The sequence below is a fragment of the Chelon labrosus genome, assembly GCF_963514085.1.
Source record: "Chelon labrosus genome assembly, chromosome: 21".
Lineage (NCBI taxonomy): Eukaryota > Metazoa > Chordata > Actinopteri > Mugiliformes > Mugilidae > Chelon > Chelon labrosus.
This window is the reverse complement of record NC_140354.1, coordinates 10,576,158-10,599,985: the sequence shown is the minus strand read 5'-3', so window position 1 is coordinate 10,599,985 and position 23,828 is coordinate 10,576,158. Positions and strand designations below refer to the sequence as shown.

Sequence of the window (23,828 nt, the reverse complement as noted above, 5' to 3'; positions counted from 1 at the left end):
GCAGCGACCAAACCACCAGCAGTCCTCCCGACAGACAGACAGGGCCTGTGGTTAAAGTGTGAAGATTATCTTAGTTCAACCAACAATTTACGATATACATCTATTTCCATCAGTAGACCTGTTTGTGCAGATCAGATGGCTTTGAGCCAACCTCAACACCCACACATCACCTGAGCAATTTTCACACTGAAAGCCTGCTAACCACAATTCATCTATGTAAGACGTAACGTAAACTTGTTCCAACAACCTAGGAACCACCTAATACGACTATAGTAAAGTCATCTACAGGGGATTTTAAGGGAAGAGAGCTGGGTTTTGCTGGATTCACATTGGAGAGCTCGATCCATATGACCCACCTTGCCAGTACTTACACAAGCACGGTGTATTTCTTTTAAAGCATAGTTGTGAATCTCTCCGGGGCATTTTTAGCAACGCAACAGCCCCACATTTAAATGCTGAAACAAAGTGTCAGTAAGTAAGTAAGCAGTGAAGACATTTAGAGACGGTGAAGCGAACTTAGCTTGTATGGACATGTACTTTTAATATTTTACAGGTTTTTTCACAATGTATATTACAACATGTATATATTTTACAATCCCAGTAGTAACCTATTAACTCCCATCCCACCCACAACAAACATTTATGCCAAGAAAGACATTTCCTTCACAAAACAAAAACAGAGAAAATGAAATAAATAAAATTATAGTTAAAAAAGAAGGAAAAAAGGTTGCTCATGGTGAATGACTGTAGTTTTCAGCTTCGCTTTACTATGCGCTATCTGATACTATGAAGGAAACGTAAATTTGTCAAAGTAGGTCAGTAGAGGATCCCAAGTTTTATGTCCTTTAGTTCATTTTATGAAGCAGATTTTTTTGACATTTTTTTAAACTGTTCGCATGTTTGTGAGTGAATTTAGGCCTTTGTATTAATTTGTTTACAATCACAGAGTGTCTTACACGTATCATTTTCTGTCTAAACACGCAAAATTACTGTGACTTAATCATAATGAAAAATTACAGAAATCTAAGCCATTGAAAGTCAAACAATAATCTGTCCTAAGTTTCATTTACAGTTTTTAGAATTTTACCAAGTCGTAACCTTTCTCCACATTTGTGTGTTTGTCAGATGTTTTGAAACATGCAAACATTAATTATCGTTATTCAATCACTAAAATCTCATGGTCATCACAGTGACCTCTGATCATAGACTTTGATTTCTCAGTGATCCCAGCAGGGCCCTCCAGGCGAACACTGGATTACGTACATTTCGGGGACTCACCTCCCATGAGAGGACGTTTGTGTCCGATATTGGTTTTGGTCTCAGCGTCCAGTCAGCATGTGATTTTCTGCTCTGAGCAGTCAGATGAAGAAGGTGTGCCAAACCATTGTTGTTGTGTGAGATTATTAAAGCATAATGATCAAAGCTGTGCGTTTTGTTAATTTTCAGTTATGTTTATATGGGGATGAAACACAGTGCACAATGTGATGTTTATCATTCAAGTTTAAAACTAAATTATTGTAGTGAATAAATTACTTCACTGCCCCCCAGAGACAGAACACAGTCACTACATGTCACAAGTTGCTCCTGATGTTTTAATTTATCTTAACCATCTTACATTTTCATGAAGAAATGTTTTATGAGTGAACAATAAGAAGTTATTACTGCTGTGTTGAAGAAAACTAAGCTGTGGTTAGCCTCAAAACATCTTATTTCAAGTCAACAGTTTGGTTTACAAGGTCTCTCAGTAATTGTCTGTATAAATATTTAATGTCTTATTAAATGTCTTAAATTTATTATTAATTAAAATGTCTTAAATTAACTGTTATTATTTTTTAACCTGACTGACACATTACTTTCTTCAAAAACGTTCAGAAATGTTCACAGAACATTTTACGTGGATTCGACTGGTTCTGGTGAAACATTTAAACCAGTCAAAGTGAATTATAATTTTGCTCACATCTGATCAAGGCATCATTTCCCCTTGCACTATCCACATTGAATGAAGAAGAAGAAAAGCAGTGGGTCAAGTTTTTGCAGGGTCCCCTACAACGACAAAATTGTGCATCTGAACACATGACCAGAATCGGTCCATCAGAGGTTTCATACAGTGAGGAGATAAACTTTCTCTGGAGTTTGTTCCATATAGATAAATAACTTACAAAATGGAATGAAAGGCTACAAAAAGCTAACTAACCTAAGTGGAGTGTCTTTAACCTAATCAATCTGTAAAGTACAACAAGCAGATGCATCTACAGATAAATTCATATATTCTAAAAGTAGTTTAACCACAGAGTCAGAGCTAGTTAGCTTCAGCAGTAGCAACAAATTAAATATATGATGGTAATTACCGTGCTGGTTTAAAGTCTTGTTTTTCGGTTTCAGATTAAAGATGGAGAAACATCTTTTTTGAGGTCGTACATGACGCCATGATTCATGTGTTTCAGATTCAATATGCTGTGAGGGTTCAGTTGGGATTAGGAGAATGCAACAATCTGGTGGTAGTTTTTGAGCACAAAACATAATTACTACAGGTCCCATTTGTTCATATTGCTAATTCTGGTTAAAACTATTCTTCGTCATCTATTGTTGCTATTATTTTATTTTTTTTACGCGTAATGAGTGCAACAACACCAAAGCAAATTCCTTGTATGTACAAACATGCTTGGCAATAAAGTCTTTTCTGATTCTGATTCTGATTCTGCTCAGCTCCACCGGCTGTATAAAGAAGGCTGTAGCTTCATTCGGACAGACAGAATTTAGGACAGATTTCACCGTTCCAAGAAATGAATGTTACACATGGTCAATAGAGGTGCCATGTCTGTAAGGGGTACAGATTCAGTTGTGACACTGACTGACAGTTAGTTTTCCTTGAGGTGTATTGTGGTTAATGCTCGGATGTAGAGAGATGTAATTCACATTCAGGTGGCCTATCAATAATTGGGTCGGATATCTTTATAGTTCTTGATGATTCCAGAGAATCTGAGGACGTGGATTTCAGGGTTTATGGGTTTAAAGTCCTGCCACAGGTACTCGGGTGACAGGATCTTGGTGGGCTTGTTGATAAAAAAGTACCTGAACACACAGAAAAGAAATATGGTCATCACAAAATACAACTATGCTCAACACCTGATCAACGGCTCCACCTACCTATTCATGTGACTCTCCTCCTGCCAGGCAGCCTCGATGCCTTTCTCTGCATCTGCATCAAAGTCCTCGCGGCAGGCTTGCACAAGCCGGATTACTTCCTGTGGGATGCCTCCAAATACAGCAGCCCCGTAGTAGAAGTCGCCAACATTAGGTGCCAAGTAGGCTCTGGACTCGGGTCTCCGCTCATAAGGGAACCTGCTGCGGTCGTCCTTGTAGTAACCTGAAGGCACAGGTAGGATTGACGTCACGAAATCTTATCTTCATCTGAACAAATCAATGTCAGTAGTGCAGATATTGCTGCATTCCATCTGTAAAACTAAAAAAGATCCTCCCGACACACGAGAATGAAAACCTGTGACAATATTTGGACTTTGGATGAGAATTAACATGTTGATTTGATTTAAGCGGAGTAACACTGGTCAGTTTTTACCACATGTTCAGGTTAATACAGATACAGTCAGCTTCAGGGGTCATAAGTAAGCCTTTGAGTACTGATCCTGCTGCTACGAAATCAGTCACTGACAGGGCCACTGACCTGGATGAATCGCAGCAATCAGTCCGCCCAGTGTCTCTAGTCCCCAGTGGCCGTGGAATCTGGAGTCGACGTCCAGACTGAAGAAGAAGTCAACCTTGCCGCGAAGCTCATCCTCTAGTAGCTTCTGAATGAGCCCCATCCTGCTAGTCGTGACATCCTGCCAACGGTTCGCACTGGACACTGAACGCACACTCAGCTGGAAGAGGGACAAGTACATCTCATCAAACATTTAGAACTAATGCCTATGTTAAGAGTAGGCGACATTGCAGACAGCTCAGAAAGTATCCCTTTACCTGTCGGCCAGGGCCTATTTTGACTTGGGGAACGTCATTTGGCTGGTCCGTGTACACAAACATGTGCACCTTGTAACCAACAAAGAAGTGCTTCTCTGCTGTCTCCAGAAAGTCTTTCAGGAACCTGATGTACCTGTACTCAAGGACAGGAGGAGGGGTTTACATCCAGGTAAAAAGCTCAAACCAGAAAGCACAGTGTTGTGATTTCAGACTTACTTTCCGACTGCAAACACGGAGGCTGCAATGCTGAGGTTCTTTGGTTTGTAGACGTTCTCGAGTAGAACCGTGTCAAAGGTACCCTCCCAGACGACTGGAGCCAACCAGGGTGTCACCGTTATCACGTCAGTACGACTGCGATGAGAGTCAAACGGACACCACCACCATCATCATCATCATCCTCCTCCTCCTCCTCCTCCTCTACATGTTTCATTGTCAACAACATCGAAAGTGAATGTTACTCACCCCTTCACTATGCTGGGCTGTGGTACGCTCAAACTGCAACACAAAGTTTCCTCATCAGTAAACAACCTGAATACCACTAGAGTTCAATGTCAGTAACAATGTGAACTAACAGCATCCTGATTAGTTTGACCTTTAGAGGAGATTATTTAGAAAGTTTGTCCTGAAGGTGCCACTAAAACCAAAATACTTTACTGGAATTCACTGTTCAGGGTCTCCTGCACAGACCTCAGAGAAGATCCAGGTTCTGAATGTCAACGTTTTAATTGCTGTTACCCAGAATTCCTCTGTGACCAAGATTTAATAAGATATGATAGCCGAGATATTTTAATATGTGTTACAGACTTGTAAATGAAATGAGGAAGAAAAATGAGGCCACTTCATTTCAGTGATCTTTACGACGCTGTAAACTGAGATACACTATATTACCAAAAGTATTCGCTCACCTGCCTTTACTCATTCTATGAACTGAAGTGCCATCCCATTCCTAACTCATAGAATTCAATACGATGTCGGTCCACCTTTTGCAGCTATTACAGCTTCAACTCTTCTGGGAAGACTGTCCACAAGGTTGAGGAGAGTGTTTATAGGAATTTTTGACCATTCTTCCAAAAGCGCATTGGTGAGGTCACACACTGATGTTGGTCGAGAAGGCCTGGCTCTCAGTCTCCGCTCTAATTCATCCCAAAGGTGTTCTATCGGGTTCAGGTCAGGACTCTGTGCAGGCCAGTCAAGTTCATCCACACCAGACTCTGTCATCCACGTCTTTATGGACCTTGCTTTGTGCACTGGTGCACAGTCATGTTGGAAGAGGAAGGGGCCCGCTCCAAACTGTTCCCACAAGGTTGGGAGCATGGAATTGTCCAAAATGTTTTGGTATCCTGAAGCATTCAATGTTCCTTTCACTGGAACTAAGGGGCCAAGCCCAGCTCCTGAAAAACAACCCCATACCATAATTCCTCCTCCACCAAATTTCACAGTTGGCACAATGCAATCTGAAATGTACCGTTCTCCTGGCAACCTCCAAACCCAGACTCGTCCATCAGATTGCCAGATGGAAAAGCGTGATTCATCACTCCAGAGAACGCGTCTCCACTGCTCTAGAGGCCAGTGGCGGCGTGCTTTACACCATTGCATCCGACGCCTTGCATTGCACTTGGTGATGTGTGGCTTGGCTGCAGCTGCTCGGCCATGGAAACCCATTCCATGAAGCTCTCTGCGTACTGTACTTGGGCTAATCTGAAGGTCACATGAAGTTTGTAGCTCTGTAGCAATTGACTGTGCAGAAAGTCGGCGACCTCTTTGCACTATGCGCTTCAGCATCCGCTGACCCCTCTCCGTCACTTTACGTGGCCTACCACTTCGTGGCTGAGTTGCTGTTTTTCCCAAACGCTTCCATTTTGTTATAATAGAGCTGACAGTTGACTGTGGAATATTTAGGAGCGAGGAAATCACGACTGGATTTGTTGCACAAGTGGCATCCTATGACAGTTCCACGCTGGAATTCACTGAGCTCCTGAGAGCGGCCCATTCTTTCACAAATGTCTTGTTTCACAGTCTGCATGCCTGAGTGCTTGAATTTATACACCTGGGGCCAGGCCAAGTGATTAGAACACCTGATTCTGATCATTTGAATGGGTGAGCGAATACTTTTGGTAATATAGTGTATGTTTCATTTGCTCACAACACTTAGCTCCACTAAAGCTCCTTTTATATTAACGTTTTGAGAAGAAAGATCCAGATTGGTGGCTCTGATCACAGCTCACTGTCAACAGCTTAAAGTCCATGTCATTCACATGTAAACGGGAACAGCTCCAACTCCTGAAAAGCAGGTTTCAACGTCCACACAAAGCTTAAGGGTTTCTCCATGTCCCAGTTGTGTGTGCTCAGAAGGGATTCATGCGATTCACTTTCACAATAATACAGGGGTCGCGTCAACCGAATATCTTCCGTCACTGACCATTTTTTTTAAAACTGTGACAGAAAAATCTGAAGGCAATTACAAAGCCTCTAATTAGTTAGATTAATTTTTTTAACCGAGTCCCACCCCTAATTTTTAGTTAAATCGTTTAATGTCATTGTTCATATGTAGCTACTGGGGCCACAGTCAGTTGTTTTTGTCACTGCGGAGAAAAAGTTAGCCTACATATATTCATCTGCTTGATGTGTGTATCCACAGTGTGGATTCTCTGCTCAGCTTGTTTGGACTGAATATTAATTAAAAATGAATGAAGATTAAATGCTACTGAATATGTCATTATCATAATTTTTTTGTGACCCTGTCAGTCAAAATGACAGACAACGAAAAAGTCTAGCGCAACCTGTGCAATAATACCAAAGTTGCATCATCTCAGGATCCACCTCAGGAACCTTATTTCTTCTACTCTCGAAAAGTGAGCGCAAACATAAAGCTATCTAAAGAGGTTAAACTGCAACAAAATCTGATTGAATCTTAATCCATTTTCCAAAGGGTCTGTTTAAAGATCATCTGGAATCTTTGACTCTGTTAAAGAGCCAGTGGGAGGAAAACTTCAGGAAGAGATGATGTTTGGAAGGAAGGCCTAGAAAGGATACATTCCTCATTGATCTGCTAGATACCCTCTGGCAGTCTAGAAACGACCCATAAAGCTTGTGGCCTTAAAAAACATTTTTTGTACCTCGACAAGATACACCACCAGGCAAAAAAAATAAGATCACCTTTGGATCTCGTTTCACAAGATAACTGATATTGTTTAACTGGAAAGACAACGGTTAAATATCTTGTACACCATTTGACATTTGAGAGAATTTGCTACTCTACAAGAGGCTGTGCTAAGAGGAACATAAATGAAAAGGATATTATGACTTTGTGACATAGACCCAACGTTACATATAACTTTTAATCTTCAGTAAATGATGAAAAGATTTGGAAAAGCATGTGCAGGCATGCAAAATTTGGATGCGTGTGTGAAGCACTGATAGATTTTCAGCAGTGTGAAGCCCGTTCATGCTGAAACATCCAATCGGTGCTCTAGATGGAAGAAGAAAATCATTGACAGGTGTGTTAGTAGGAGAAGATCGTGTAAATAATGAGATAAGTTACCTCGCAGGGATCTGTAGGCGTAACAGGTGATTGGTTACTGAATCTTCATTGCTGGAAGTTGTTCTGCAGAGAACACAAAAATCCAAATCAATCATAGCGGTCAACTTGTGCCACATGAGATTATCTCACATCTCACCGAATGTTTGTGCAATGGACTGTATCGATATGTTACTGTAAGAACTGTTGATCAGCTGCTCCAATCAATCCTCGGTTTTATACCTCATTATGTCCTTATTTACACCTATTAGGTGTCTTATTTTAGAAAAGAACATACTCTGAACAGACCTGTGTGTTGACATTTATTCTATCCAGCAACACTGCTCCTCACCATAGAGTTCTTTACTCAGTACATTACAAACAATGGGTCCAGAGTTGTTTGAATATGTTCTGTGAATCATTTGCATTTTCTCTGGATTCCTTCTTTATCAGAAATCAGTCATGTTTGGTAGGTCGCAGATGTTCATGTTTCTAGTGTTGTACTGTAGGGAAATACGATGGAAATGAACTCTGACAGCTTCTCTGTAGAGAATGACAAGCCGCTTTGCGTTTCCATAACGCTGCACCTCCAGCAGGCGCCTAACAAAAACAAACCTGCGGTGCTCTGGGAATTCTTGAGAAGTAAACAAAGACGCCCAGTACAGATATTTTCATGTGTGTGCACCTGGTTGTTCAGACAACTTTCCCAAACAGGCTATTTAAAGACATACGGCCAGCTCCGATATTCTGACAACTGATTGATAATCAATAAATCTGAGTCACGGAGCATGTTAAAGCTCAGATTTGATCGACTCATCAGAGGCTCGTTCAAGTAAATCAAACCGCAGCCGTTGATCCCCAGTAAGAAACATGGCCATGACACACCAGCAGAATGTCACGGATTAGGCAGCATCGTGACAATGGAAAACATGGCATTAGAACTAGGAGAATGAGTCAGAAGAACTTTAACGAACTAAGGTGAACCATGTGATCCAGGTTATATTGAAACTGGAGAAGCTAAACCAGTTCGTTAAGTGTTTCAAACGCACAACGATTTGATTGAAGGAGTGGAACGAATACGACACGTAGTCGTTGACTTTGCACATCAATACAGGAACCAGTGATATGCTGCTCCGTGGCTGAGGGAATGACAAATAAGGATATGAACTTTGATAAAGCAGAGGATGACTTCAGTGAAAGCTTAATATTGAACTATACATGGCACTATGCCCACTTTAATATAAAGCCCAACTTTATAAAATATTGTGTACAGTAGGGAGTCCCTGCTCCATCTCTATATCAGCTGGGGGGTTCTTTCTTACTTACTTACTAAAATACTGAAGACCCCTGATTTAAACTGTCACGACCTGGCTCATAAGCCATGACAAACGACAAAGAAACGCGGTAAAATACAAAGGTCAACTGATTTATTAAAGCAAACCAAAAGAAAAACCCATAAGAATGAATGAGATTTGTGTGTGAAGATCAGTGTGTCTGTTGATGGGTGCATGATAGTGTAGGTGTAGTGTTGAAAAGGTGTTAAAACAAAACAACCAGGCCAAAGCCAACGCAACCAAAACCCATGTTGGAGTCCAGGTGGTAGATGAGAGAGAGAGAGAGAGGATCATGACTGCCAGGTTTTGTAAGCTCTGGGAGACTGGCCAGGTGCTCCCAGTTGCTCATGATTAACCCCGCCCACTGAGGTACCTGCAGAAACAGAGAAGACAAGACAAAACACACAACAGGCCCTAGTGGCAGGTGGCCGTCACACCCCCCTCCATAAGAAGGGATTCCAATCCTGGAATACCAACCAAAATACATAATGAGGACATTACAGAATATCCCAAAAACCAACTATAACATTTAGAAAAATATTCTATATTTGTTTGCCCTAAATAGGCTATATGTATATACACTTTTTTTTTTTTTTTCTCCAATCATACCAACTGACCTGATGCGCTTATAACCTCCAGCACTCGTCAAACCCTTCCTCTCAGCAACCTGGTACCAAAGGAAGCGCTTTAAGAGAGGAAAGGGAAAAAACGAGGACATAAAGAAATAAACATACACCAGCAACTAAATTAAACACCGGAAGGTTTAGTGATGAGGTGCTCTTGACAACGCGTCTGCCACAACGTTGTCAGAGCCCTTGATGTACCGAATGTCTAACCAGTATGACTGTAACAACAACGACCAACGGATTAGTCTCTGATTCGGACACTTCAGAGAATTGAGAAAAATTAAAGGGTTGTGGTCAGTGTAGACCACCACAGGCACAACACCAGACCCCACATACACATCAAAATGTGTCAAAGCCCACACCAAGGCTAGCGCTTCTTTCTCAATAGTCGAGTAGTTTAGCTGGTAAGAATTAAACTTCCTCGAAAAGAAGCTAACAGGCTTCGCAACACCGAAGTCATCTTCCTGCTGAAGGACAGAACCTGCACCCACATGACTGGCGTCCACCTGCAGAGAAAACAGGCGATCAAACCGCGGTGCGGCAAGAACTGGAGCATTACACATCATCCCCTTTACCTGCTCAAAAGCTTGCTGACACACGAGAGACCAAACAAAAGTTGCCTTTGCCTTTAGCAAGTCGGTAAGGGGTGCTACTACCTCAGAAAAGTTTCTGCAAAAACTTCTGTAATAGCCCACTAACCCGAGGAAACGCATGAGCTCCTTTTTTGTGGCTGGGACAGGATAATTTTCAACTGCCTGGACTTTTTCTTGCACCGGACGAACAGAGCCTTGACCTACCACCCGACCTAAGTATGTTACCGTCGCCCTCGCAAACTCACACTTGGCGAGGTTGACTGTGAGGTGAGCTTCAGCCAAACGGCTGAACAGGGCCCGGACACGCTCGAGATGTTGGGACCAGGTGTCAGAGAATACAACCACATCATCCAGATATACTGAACAACCTTCCATGTCCCCCAGTACTATGGTCATAAGTCTCTGAAAAGTCGCAGGAGCATTCCTTAACCCAAAAGGCATAACCTTGTATGAGAACAAACCGTTAGGTGTTATGAATGCCGAAATGTCACGCGCACGCTTGGACAAGGGAACCTGCCAGTAGCCCTTTAATAGATCAAATTTACTGACATACTTGGCCTGGCCTACTTGGTCTACACAATCTTCCATGCGTGGCAGAGGAAACGAATCAGGCTTAGTAACGGCGTTCACTTTACGGAAATCAGTACAGAATCTGGGGGTGTTATCTGATTTGGGCACCAAAAGACAAGGTGAGGCCCAGCTGGACGATGAGGGCTCAGCAATGCCATGGTCCAACATGTACTGTATTTCGAATTCAAGATATTTGCGTTTTTCAGGGTTTACCCTATAAAACCGCTGTCTAACCGGCTGAGCATCGCCTATCTCTATATCGTGCTCTATTAAATGTGTCTGCGTGGGAATGTCACGGAACAAACAAGGATATGAGCCAATCAACGCTGATAAATCCATCTGTTTTGACTCCGACAAATGACCCAACAACACATTCAAATTACACAGGGACTCCGAGTTCTTCAGACGGCCCTGCAACACAGTGGGATCCAAACATGGCAACCCATCCTCCACCTCAGCTGCCACAGACTGAGGGGCATGGACAGCAGACACTCTTCCCGCTGAACAAACTGGACGTGCGCCTCCTGAAGAAGACAGAGCAGCATCACAAGACTTAAAAGAATCACGACAGTAAAAGGGTTTCAACAGATTTACATGGCACAGTTGAGTCTTTTTTCTGCGTTCGGGAGTAGAGATGACATAGTTAAGCTCCGATACCTGCTTCACTACTTCATATGGGCCCGAGAACTTAGCCTGCAAAGGTGAAGTAATTATAGGTAGCAGCGCTAAAACCCGGTCCCCCACACTTAACAACCGGCGCTCAGCACGTCGATCGAACAGTTTCTTCATCTTACTCTGCGCAGATGACAGCTTCTGTTTTGCCAACTCCCCAGCTACATACAATCTATGCCGAAAACCATTAACGTAATCAATGAGATTTTGCGGAGTTTCTTCTTCCTTCCATTGATCGTAGATCAAAGTCAGTGGGCCACGCACCCTGTGCCCAAAGACCAAGTCATTCGGACTGAAACCAGTACTTTCCTGCGTGACCTCTCTGGCAGCCAGCAATAACCAGGGCAATCCCTCCTCCCAGTCTCTCTCCATCTCAACACAGTAAGCACGCAACAGGGACTTCAGCGTCTGATGGAACCGCTCTAGAGCTCCCTGGCTCTGCGCATGGTATGCAGAGGCTTTATTGTGTTTAATGTGCAACAGTTTCATGATTTGAGAAAACAGATGGGAAGAAAAGTTCGAACCCTGATCCGACTGGATGATTTTCGGAATCCCAAACACCGAAATGAACTGACTGAGTGCACGTGCAACAGACCTAGCTGTGATTGTGCGCAACGGGTATGCAGCTGGATAGCGAGTAGTTTGACACATCACAGTAAGAAGGTAAATTGCACCAGACCGAGAAGGGGGCAGTGGACCCACACAGTCAATGATCAGATGTTCAAAGGGTTGGCTGACCGCTGGAATGGGAAACAGTGGTGCAGCAGCTATGTTCTGATTGGGCTTACCTGTGAGCTGACACGTGTGACATGTCCTAATATATGCAGCGATATCTTTTTTCAAGAGTGGCCAAAAGAAATGCCGCAGGACCCGATCATAGGTTTTACGGACCCCCCAGTGACCAGCCTCATCATGTGCCAACTTCAACACTGCTTCGCGAAATTTAGCTGGCACCACAATCTGGATAACGGGGTCGCCGATGAAACCGTCACCGTGTGGAACCCACTTTCTCACAAGAACCCCATCGTGAACAAAATAGCCTCGAGAGCTATCGTTCACTACTCCTGCCGGCAGCACCTGCTCAAACAAAGCCATCAGAGAGGGATCAACTTGTTGCTCAACCTTCAGGTCCTCCAGCGAAACTGAAAGAGGAACATCAGACAAAGAAAATGCACACAATTCTGACACTTCATGCTTTACATTGTTCACCTCGCCTTCATGCGCAGCATCGGCACGCACCATGGCGCGCGTCACCACACACGCTGTGAAGACCTCTGGAAAGTTCACTTCACTATCGTCAGGCCGGTTCCTGACTAACGGAACAGAAGAAACTACTGGGGGTATCGGTGGACCATCAGCCCAAACCCGGCTTCCAGCCGCGCCATTTCCCAGAATGAAAGTGATGCCCCCAATCGGCAGTGCCGGCCGCACTCCAACAGGCACTTGACCCTGAACCAGGTCTGAGAACAGCATGACATTGTGCAGCGGAACCTGCAAAATCTTCATGCCCACACCCAACACAGGAACAGAGGATCCAGTGTTGCTCTCCTCTGAAAAGGGCAGCACCGAAGCCTGGATAAAGGAGTCAAATGCAGCAGTATCACGTAGAATTTTAACTGGTACTTTCTTCTCACTTCCCACCAAAGAGACAAAGCCATCTGAAACAAAAGGTAAGAAAGCATCAAGCTCACCAGACAAAATCTCTTTCTGCATCTCTTCCTTTTCCAGATCAACTTCATGCTTTTTTGGCACCGACACCGCTAGACAAGCCCCTCTCGCCTGCCCAACCGGTTTGTTTTTAGCCTTTAGAGCATAACAGTCAGCTTTCCAATGACCCTTTTTATGGCAAAAATTACAAACCTTGTCTGCATTTCTCGAGGTACGATCCCTCCCCTCATTTTTAATTGGAAAAGCAGACGTACCATAAAACTCTGGGCTCTCGACGAAAGTGGAGCTGCGAGCACGTCCGTCAACAAAAGTACGCTTGTGCGTTAAGACATAATCGTCTGCCAGAGCAGCCGCTTCCATGGCAGTCCTCACCTTGTGATCACAGATATGGTTAGCAATACTACCAGGAATAGAATTTTTAAATTGCTCCAAAATTATGAGATCACACAAGTCTTGAAAGCAGTCAACCTTTAATGCAGAACACCAACGCATAAAATGAGCGGTCAGGTCACGAGCAAACTCCAGATGAGTTTGTTTCTCAGCTTTCCTCCACGTACGAAAACGTTGGCGGTAAGCTTCTGGGACCAGCTCATAAGCATTCAGAACAGCAGATTTCACCAAAAAATAATTCTGGCTGTCTGCAAAAGACAACGCCGAATAGGCCTCCTGCGCTCTGCCAGTTAATGCGCACTGCAGCATTAACGTGCGCGCAGACTCGGGCCACTTTCTCGACTCTGCTATGCGCTCGAACAGAGAGAAGAATGTTTCAGGGTCTCTTTCATTAAATTTTGGCAGCAAGCGCAAGTTGCCCAACACATCAAAACCATATTCTGGATGTTCATGATGAAAAGGTGAATCTTCAAGATCAACAGAAGTATCAGTAACAGACTTTCCAGTTTTTATTAATTCAAGTTTAAACTGTTGTAAAGAAACTTTTGCCTGTTCAGTCTGATGACGGAGCTTTTCAACAGCCAATTGCTTCTCAATTTCTGCCGTCTTCATCATCTTGTCATGTTCCAGTTGTAATACCAGCAACTCCTTTTGCTGCTCAAACGTCAGATTCTTATTGACAAACAATAATGGAGCCGAACCACCCGCATTAGTGGCAGAAGGAGGTTGCTCCTCACCAGCAGTTAACACACCCATTTCACTTAAATTTGCCTTCAAAATGCCTTTTACCGTGTCCTTTAACCTTTTATCAGATATCTCAATCTCATAGTAATCCGCAATCTTTAACAGTTGTTCTTTTGTACACCTATCCAAAACTTCTTCAGTTGGAGAATTAACAAATTCAGACAATTCAGCCATGGTGCACACAAGAGAAAAAAAAAAACCTAAAGTTGCTTCTCTCAAACAAGACAAAGTGAGTGAGCCAAGTGAACACTAGGCCAATCAAGACCACAAACGGAGCACACAATCCCCACTAAACTACCTAACCAAAACCTAACTAAACTCAACCCTAGTCTTCATGAAGTTACTTGCGGTGGGTACTTATGCACTGAAGACCGCTGGTGTGGGAAAGCGACCATTAGCTGGCAACAAACCCATCACCACGGCCATGCTCCCGAGACAAAGCTCTAACCGCTTTCACCCCAACACTACAAAAAAACCAAACCAGCGAAACTCAAAAGAGCAACGCTGCTAATACCTAACAGGGGAAAATGTCTCCAAAACACAGTGAACACTGAACCACACTCACATAATTTCAACCAAACATTGAACTCCACTTAATGTTCTAAACCCTTACAAATTTCCACATCTCCACAATGACACAAAGTGTAAAACCAGCTACTCAAAGCTTTCACTTTTACACTCAAAAACAATGTACTTACGTCACTTCATTCATAAAAGTCGCGAACAAATTACAAATGAACAAGCAGACGAGCCCCCACTTTGTCACGACCTGGCTCATAAGCCATGACAAACGACAAAGAAACGCGGTAAAATACAAAGGTCAACTGATTTATTAAAGCAAACCAAAAGAAAAACCCATAAGAATGAATGAGATTTGTGTGTGAAGATCAGTGTGTCTGTTGATGGGTGCATGATAGTGTAGGTGTAGTGTTGAAAAGGTGTTAAAACAAAACAACCAGGCCAAAGCCAACGCAACCAAAACCCATGTTGGAGTCCAGGTGGTAGATGAGAGAGAGAGAGAGAGGATCATGACTGCCAGGTTTTGTAAGCTCTGGGAGACTGGCCAGGTGCTCCCAGTTGCTCATGATTAACCCCGCCCACTGAGGTACCTGCAGAAACAGAGAAGACAAGACAAAACACACAACAGGCCCTAGTGGCAGGTGGCCGTCACAAAACAATAAACACAGATTCATTTAAATGTAACACCGCCCTCATCTGGTTGTAAAATACATGCAAACTATTCTTGTCTATAGATACGGGTCTTTCTGAGCCACAAATGATGGGCGTGTTCAGTTACGGGGGTTTAGCAGTAAGAGAGAAGCCAGGAAATCTGAGCACTGTGCTTAAAAGCTACGGAGCAATAAACACACTTCCAAGTCCTGAGACTTTAGTTATCTGCTAAGAAAACCACACAGTTGCTACTGTACAAACGGAACAATGAACAAAAAAAAAAAGTTAAAAGTCCACCCGTAGTGGCTGTGCTACAGCGGTGGGCAGTTTCATTTTTTTTCCATGAGAGTGCCACTTCCACTTCCTCAGGTGCGTTTACAGTAAACAAATTCGCTGTCACTCTTTGACGTCACTACATTACGACCAGAGAGTCCCTAAGGACAGTACACAGCAGAAGATAATCAGAGGAACGGGTATGTTGTGTGATCAGGGTGGAGCTGAGAAGGCTTCAAGCCAACAGAAAAAAACTTCCAAGTAAAGCTCACCTGCACATTTGGGTCTTGACTCTGTCTTGACTCTGTCTTCTGTCCTCAAAAAAAAAAAAGTCTTTGCTGCAAAACACAAAGGAAAAGTTTAGAGATAAGTCGAACAGGGGGATAAGCGGTCATCATCAGCATCAGCAATCTGTCCTGATGGTCGTCATTTTTCCTGTTGTTCATAGGATGAGTTTCTACAGCTTCTTTAATGCTGTTGTTGGTCTTTAAACTGACTTATTAATGTAGCCTTGTGGCAACCAGTTAAAAAGTTAGACTTGAAAGCCAGGCAACATTCAGATAGTAGCAAATTCTTGACTAGATGGGTAATCATTTATTCAGAAGAAAAAGCACAGATACTGCATTCATCTACAACCAAACCTGTTTGTTCACAATGATCATAATCTGCACTGAAATACTTTCCCCAACAGGCCATAAAAGAACATACAGTCAGCTCTGACAGTCTGAGAGCTGATCAGTACTTAATAATTTGTCTTCTTTTCATGTATATCTGGGTCACGGATCATGTTAATGCGGAGCACTGCTGACAAAGCAGCAATGTTACAGTGGTGAAAATGCCATCGGAACCAAAAGCAGACATATGTTGCAACCTTTCACAGCTAGTTTCTCGTCTTCATTGCACCACAGTAAACACTTAAAAACTGTAGCAGTGGCAGACGTTTGAGCAGCCGGCACTGCTGTATGTTTATTCTCTTGTCTCTTTTGCAAAAAATCCTTTCGATAAACCTGAAACTCTGAAAGAGACGGTTAAAACTTGTCGGACGAAATCAAGCCAGATGACATGATAAGAACTTTTCACTTCCTCTCATGTGACAGCTTACACAAAATGAAAGCCAAAGCTGCTGTGAGAATAAACAGCATAGCCACAGATGTTCACATTAACCCTGACAATCATTTAGTCTCCGTGTGTTAATGGTTACACAGTAAGTTCATTATTTGCCTGGGCACTGATGCAGTAATTTTATCTCTGACAGAATGTGTCCTCCAGTGACTTGAAACCTGAACCAGGAACAGGTTATCCGGGTTATTTAACTCTTCAAGCATCTTCAACAGTTTATTGACACAATGCATGGGCATGGAAAGACTTAACAAAGAAACTGCAAGACAAGAAAGGAGTGGTGGCACCAAGTCGCTGACAACAATGAAAACACGTCAGTCATAATCAGACTAACAGAGTCAGAGAGCCCAACTGTAAACGCAGGACAGACGTGTGTTATGGATCTCATCGTGGTCTCACCTCCACCTCCCTTCACCTCAACCATCCACATCTGAAAAGACTGGATAAAGGGCCTTGTTGAAGAGACCTGGGATCATCACTTTTCAGCTGCAGAAGCTCACTATGTCCGACCCGTCGCCTTTTTCTTTTCTTTTGAATTAAATTAAATAAACCCTTATTTTTATAACTCTGTCACGTGTCTCCGCTTTATGTTGCGCCACTCGAGCTGGGTCGTAACATTAACATTAGCTGATCCGGCTCACATTTCTTTACATTAAACGACCTATGGGCAGGGGAAAAACAAACAGAACTGAAAATGTGTTGAAGGGCATGCCAAGTCCAAGCACGCCCTTCATTCACAACTGCTCAGATGCGGATAGTCAACACAAGCCCGGGCTCCATTCAGTTCCCCTTAAACCAACACAGAGGTGGGCGACGCTGGAAGTCACAAAAAAAAAAAAAAAAAAAAAAAAAAATCTTTGGTGGAAGAATGTTTTCAACGCAGCCGAGCAGATCATGTTCTCAGAAGACAGGACGAATGAAGGAAGTTGTTTTGTGTATTAAGCGCAACTTTTAGATTGCAAGATCTGAACACATGGGTAGGCATAAACACATTTTTAAAGTTCAAGAAGAGATTAAATGAATACGACTGTGTCATTTGACTGATTGCAGCACATTAATAAAAGAGTGTAAAACTTTTGTAATATGTTTTTGTTTTTTGTTTTTTTCAGATAGCTCCAGTGTCTCATCCAGCGGATCGAGCTACAACTGCCAAATGACCCACTTGAAATCATTGAGGACTTGACCCTAATGCAATGTACTGCACCTAAGCATACACACAGATCAGGCATAACATAATGACCACCTTCCTAATATTGTGTAGGTCTCCCTTTTGCCTCCAATACAGTTTTGACTAATCAGAGAATGGACATGGGCCTTCTGAGGGTGTCCTGTGGTGTCTGGCAACAGAATGTTGTTAGCAGTGGCGGCGCCAAATATTATTTTCAAAGGTTTACATTGGCAGGCTTATGTATGTTGTATCTATAGCCCTTGTGTTTAGGGTTGCCAACCGTCCCTTGAAAAACGGAATCGCCCCGTATTTAGAAACAAAAGTACACATCCCGTATTGAGCTGAAACGGGACGCACTTTGTCCCGTATTACCGTGAGAATCAAAAATAGTGAATACAATGTCTATGGAATTAATGAATAACAGGGCACTTTATATGAACATCTACGGTAAACTTATTCCCAGGCCATCTCTTGCTCTGTGACCAATGAGATGACAGCAGGAATCCCGCTCATCTCATTGGTCGAGGTACTGTTGCTTGAGAAGAAGATACCGGAAGACAACAAAGCAAACTTTTCCTCACACTTTCCATTTGCACTTTTCTTATTGCGCTATTACAAGAGGAATGTTCTGCTTTCTATTGTTTCATATTAATTTATACAGTTTTAAGTTAAACAGGACAGTTTTCTGTTTAAGAAAGATATTTATTTTATTTATTTTAAAAATAAATTGTTGAATAATAATTAGTTTTCCACGTGTTCATACCACTCAAAAATATGCATCTAATTCAATTCAGGTTCGAGTCAAATAGTTAAAATATAATTTGACACACACAAATAAGAGGTAAAAGTCTCACCACGCCCGCATAGGTGCAGGCAACCGGGACGGCCGGCTCTGACAATGAGGTTTCCCTTATTTATTTTTCAGGGAGTTGGCAACCCTACTTGTGTTGCATACTTTTACATATATTCGCGGAATGAGTGTAGTTAAAGCGGGCGTGTACATGTGTGTATATATACCAAGGGTGGTCCGATACGACCTCCATAATGAAACACACCAAAATTCAAAGCACCTTCTCTTAAGTGTTGAGCATCCCCATAGCACCTGCAACAGAAAATCTCTGGAGCCGCCACTGGTTGTTAGTGGGGGGGATTTGGGTCCTATGTGTTGAGGGGAGGGGACTGCAAGAAGTTTTCCTCTGTGTCGTAATAAAAGACTAATGTCTCACAGAAGTTGGCTTCAAGAGGCAAACTATTTCTTGATCAAAGCCATAAACAAGTCATGTTCAAAGTACGCAATGATGTTTATAGCAGGTTTTTCCTGTTGTGAGAGGTTTTGATAGCTTGATTGTTCAAACCTCCATTGCCTTTGCAGGATGGAAGTCACTGAAACACCTGACTAAAAAGAGTCTGCTAATCGTCATGAATGACGGTAATGATGTGAAAAAAATGGTGTAAAATGATGAACTCATGTGTTTTCTGATAAACGGAACGGAACTGGTAAAAAACACTGACGATAATGATGGTCAGAAATGAAGCAAGATATGGTAAATGGTAAATGGCCTTGCTTTTATATAGCGCTTTTCTACCTATTGGTACTCAAAGCGCTTTACAGTCACAGACACATCTACCCATTCGCTCACACAAGCACACACACATTCATACACCAGTGCCACGCACTGGGAGCAACTGGGGGTTCAGTGTCTTGCTCAAGGACAACCCGCTTTACCTACTTATGTATACATAAATATACATGAAGGAAGCTGAAGATTAAGACATAAGACAGGTTAAAGTGAAGCGTGTGTTACCTTAACGGCTGGGAGTTGAAGCGGTACAGCACCCTGTGAGATCAAACACACAAAAAATAAATCAATGATTAGTAATAGCAGAGAGCTGAATGACTTTAAAGTGAACAACTGTAAGTCAGTCACAGGCATGTTCTAATGATGTAATGAACTACAACAAGATTTTATAAACTGACAAGTTAAAAAAAAAAAAAAAGCTCCAAATGGCTTCTCCGACTTCAACAATGTCAAAAGAACAATGTCAAAGGACATCAGACCTATGACTGTTATGGACCAGACATTTAATGGTTGTGGTTGATCCTGAAGCGACTGGTGCTCCGGTAGAAACTCTGATGTTCAAACATCACTGCTCTCTGCAAAACTGAAGGAAAACAGACTCTCATCAGCAGCGTCCATGAGCTGATTTTTCTGAGATCCAGGTCAGGCCAAGAACCCTGACTGAATCTAAACATGTCTGCTGCTTTCTTAGGTCTCCTGCAGTCACCTGACGTAAGCACCCTTGCCTCATGTCACCCTAATTTGTAGGTAAAAGCCATTTGGCTTTAACTATGGGAAAGAGACATCTGACTAAAATAACATTTGCAACTGTCATAGTAATTAATAATTGTTCTTCCTTTCACAGCTGGCCTTAGTTAACTTAGACAGTGTGTACAGCATGCAAAGACTGATGAATGCACAACTAGGCATGCATGGTATGTATATTACAAGTAAATGCTTGCAAAAGAAATAGTTGAGAAACCACTCTATCCACAGTTATGACAAACTCTCTGTTCAGAAAATGAAAAGCTAGGGAAGATGAACTCGAATTGAATTTCTGTCGGAGCTTAAAGAGGACACACGTTTTCCTTCCAAGTCTTCACAGAGCAAGAAGAGACAGCGACTTCAGAGTCACGTCGAGCAGCTGCAGCCTGACAGCAGACTTGTTGACATAATGCATGTTTAAAGGACTGAGATGGATGTCCCGATGCCTGGATGGGCCCTGTCAGTTTTTTTTTTTTTTTTTAAATGTTCGGATTAGATCAGGCTTCAACCAAGCCTGATCTTTTGTAGTCGTGTCTTTTAGGCCTGCCATAAACCAGAACCATATCCCTGCAGCACTTCTTCAGTTTTAATGCCAGTTAAAGCTAGCATCAAAGCTGCCAAAAACTGAAGAAGAAGATGGCTTATAGTGTTTTAATGGAAGTTCGAAGTACTTTACTCTGGAAAACGAAGTCAGTCAGAGATCAATTTGTAAATTGCGCAATGTGACGTTTGGCAAGGTGGTAGAAGGAGATTGTCATTCAATAGTATGAATCTGATTCATCACCTATAAAAAAATTGTAATCACTAAATGGACTACACCACGTACACTCAAACAAAAGCTGCCCTGAAAGAGAGAGAGGGCGTCAAGGTGATAAAATATTTTTGTTTTGGCATAGGGAGTTTATGATGTTGATAAGACCAGCTCATTTCTGTGGAAGAGCACACAGGTTTCTACAGTCTGTTGGAGCTTCCAGAGCCAATACTCACTACGAAAAGCGCAAAAACGGTTGATTGAGATACCCCTAGCCTGGTACCCTATAATGCAACACTTTCTATGGCACACAACTTTACTGCGCCACTTTCTGCTTACCAAAGCAAGATTTCAGCTTCTATGAAAGTACAAAACTCATAAAAGATTATGCTGCTGAAACAGGATCAACTTATCTACAGTAAAATTCATCATGAAGTAACCTGAACATGACTTGGAAAATCAACTTTTCTCACTGAGTGGATGTCTGCACTGTTTATTGTCCTCATATTTTCAGTCCAAACATTTACTATTGTTTAATGAGGTCCAACAGTAAGATAAGAAGAGAAGATAAGATGAAGGAGTTTTATTTGTCTAATGCACAGTAATACATAGTACAATGTACAGTGAAATGTATTTTAATACTTGCAGCCAGTAGTTAAAACAATCAAAAAAAACAGTAATAATAAATAATAATAATAATAATAATAACAGTAATAAAAAGCTTTAACATAACACAGAGCCTGAAGCCTACAAAGGAAAACTCACAGGTCATGAATAAAATATCAGCTCGGCGTATCACTAACAACCAGCCTCCACTGATCTTGTATCCTGCTACAAAACAAAAGCTTCGGTCACCTGAGAACAACACTTCACCCTCAACAAACAAAGAAAAGCCACAGAAAGAGATCGGGAATTTTCTTGGTCCAGGAAACTGTTCAAAGTTCAAAAGTTTGTCACTTCTCAAACTGTCCAGATTTCAACTTCTCGATCTAAACACTTTATTAAATGGATTATTTTCAAACAATCCACTAAATGATCAACTGGTGAATTAGTCACCAAATAATGATGGACAAATGAGGACCTTTTTGCCTTCACAATTGAAATTACAGTTACAGGCCCCACCCACCTGAGTTTTCTGAATCTGAATTAATCCACCTGCACTTTAAAAACACTTATAATGAAAAGACTTAAAAAAAATACATCCCAAATGTAACCACTTTAAATCAAGAATATTGACAAGATCACTGATAATAATAACTTGATTTACTGAAGCACGCAGCAGTGTCTGTTCGTGTGTCGTTTGTGTTAGAATCTAAATCCAGGAACAATAATAGGTTGAGCTTTCCTGGAACTGAGCTGAGCTGTGTAATGACCCTCAGGTGTAAACTAATCTTGCAGAGTGTGTGACATCTCAAGAAGACATCTTCACACAGATCACTGCGATTACTTTGGTGTTTAGATGATCATTAACATAAAAAAAAAAAAGCTTTCCAACAGATCTGATTCTTCAAAATGGCCTCTCTGACGCTCTGTTATGAACTTACCCCATCAGTAGAAACACAAGCGCCACCCCAGCCACGTTTTTGGCGTTTATCAGGTGCATCTCACGGTCCGAATTGAACAACGTCAAACTCTTAAAGCAGACCAGGAGGGAGCGGTGAGACTGGGAAAAGGGAGACGAGGACCAGTGAGACCAGGAACAGCAGCTTAAGACTCGAGGGTTCAAATCAGACGTATGCCGATTCACATCCTACTCTCACACTGATCTGTTTCAGGAAGCACCAAGGAAACAACTAGCGCTCTGCACTCTCTATAGACAGAGAGAGAGAGACGAGGGTGTGGTTAACACAATAAAGCATTCCTCCTTCGTGAGAATGTTTCTAATTATTTCTTTGTGAAGCTTCAGGATGGAAGCCCGTGAGTGTCGAACTGTCGTTCATCAACTGGAGAGGGGCCGTCAAGTCAGTGCGCAGTCAGAAACTAAACTGAAACTAGCACAGGAGGTTCCACATCTACAAAAACAGCATCAAACTACTGTTAAAGCACTTCATGTTTCAAATGAACCACTTAAATGATAGCTTTATGATCCATAAAGTGATCTTATCTGTTAACAGTGCGGTTGCTCCGTCAACACAAAAGCAAAGGGCTTTCCTCAATATAATACGTCGCTAATAACCCTAACCATACCCAACCCATCGTAACAAAGTCTAGCAGCTGCAGGGCCATCATATCCTAGTGTCCAAAAAAGTGTCCCCAAAACGTTAGTATTCTGCAAGAGTTTGGGCCCCACAATTGATAAAAACAAGAATACACAGAAACACACGGGTCAGTTGTCGATTAACAGGGTGGAATCAGGTGAAATCAAACTCTGCTGAATTTCTTCCTATAGACTGAAACATTCTGATCATCACCATCACCACCACCACGGATGAGCGATCAATCTCTAATGAAAAACATCAGCCGAGTTCGTTAGTCACAACCATTACATGATCGATAACTAGTCGACATGCAGAGGACCACGAACAGCGCAGGAGGTTCCGCGCCGTTCAACGAGCACATCTCCTGCTCTGAGAAAAAAGAAAAAAAAAAAAAAAAAAAGCTCCAAAGAGAAAATGGTGGATTTTAAGACGCCTCAGCCTATCCCATGCGCTCTCACCTCCACGTGGCCGCGTGGACCCAACTGATACCTATTACTGATTATCGACCAGAGTCGGATCAGTCGAGTAGACAACACCCGTCAATAAACGAGACAACGAGAAAGAGTTAAAGTCGATCACAAACAAAGACCAACCCAGCGTGCCCTGTGCCACCCTGTACCGCCTTCAAGGTGGGGCTCTTATGATCGTCATTAAAACAGTGTGCCCGGTAACTTCCTGGTTGTCTTCCAGGGTCCTCCCCCTGATCCCACCGCCTCAGGTAACGGAATAACGGAAG

At 42.4% G+C, this 23,828-nt stretch overlaps 1 protein-coding gene across 3 annotated transcripts; it reads right to left on the bottom strand.

Annotated features, from left to right (window-relative positions):
• Positions 1-366: 366 nt before the first annotated feature.
• On the bottom strand, positions 367-23,680 carry LOC311506360 (globoside alpha-1,3-N-acetylgalactosaminyltransferase 1-like). Of its 3 annotated transcripts, XM_084570283.1 has the most exons (11): positions 23,551-23,680; positions 22,439-22,557; positions 19,625-19,657; positions 15,805-15,870; positions 7,517-7,579; positions 4,438-4,470; positions 4,192-4,326; positions 3,976-4,108; positions 3,683-3,878; positions 3,148-3,367; positions 367-3,072 (listed from the first exon to the last, which is right to left on the bottom strand). In XM_084570283.1, exons 2-11 carry the CDS (start codon positions 22,495-22,497, stop codon positions 2,931-2,933), a joined length of 1,080 nt encoding a protein of 359 aa, XP_084426409.1. In that variant the 5' UTR covers positions 22,498-22,557; positions 23,551-23,680; the 3' UTR covers positions 367-2,930. The 3 variants fall into 3 exon arrangements, with proteins under 3 accessions (XP_084426409.1, XP_084426408.1, XP_084426410.1); XM_084570282.1 differs by lacking the exon at positions 23,551-23,680 and having other exon boundaries at positions 22,439-23,495; XM_084570284.1 differs by lacking the exons at positions 15,805-15,870; positions 23,551-23,680 and having other exon boundaries at positions 22,439-23,496.
• Between the last annotated feature and the right edge of the window lie 148 nt (positions 23,681-23,828).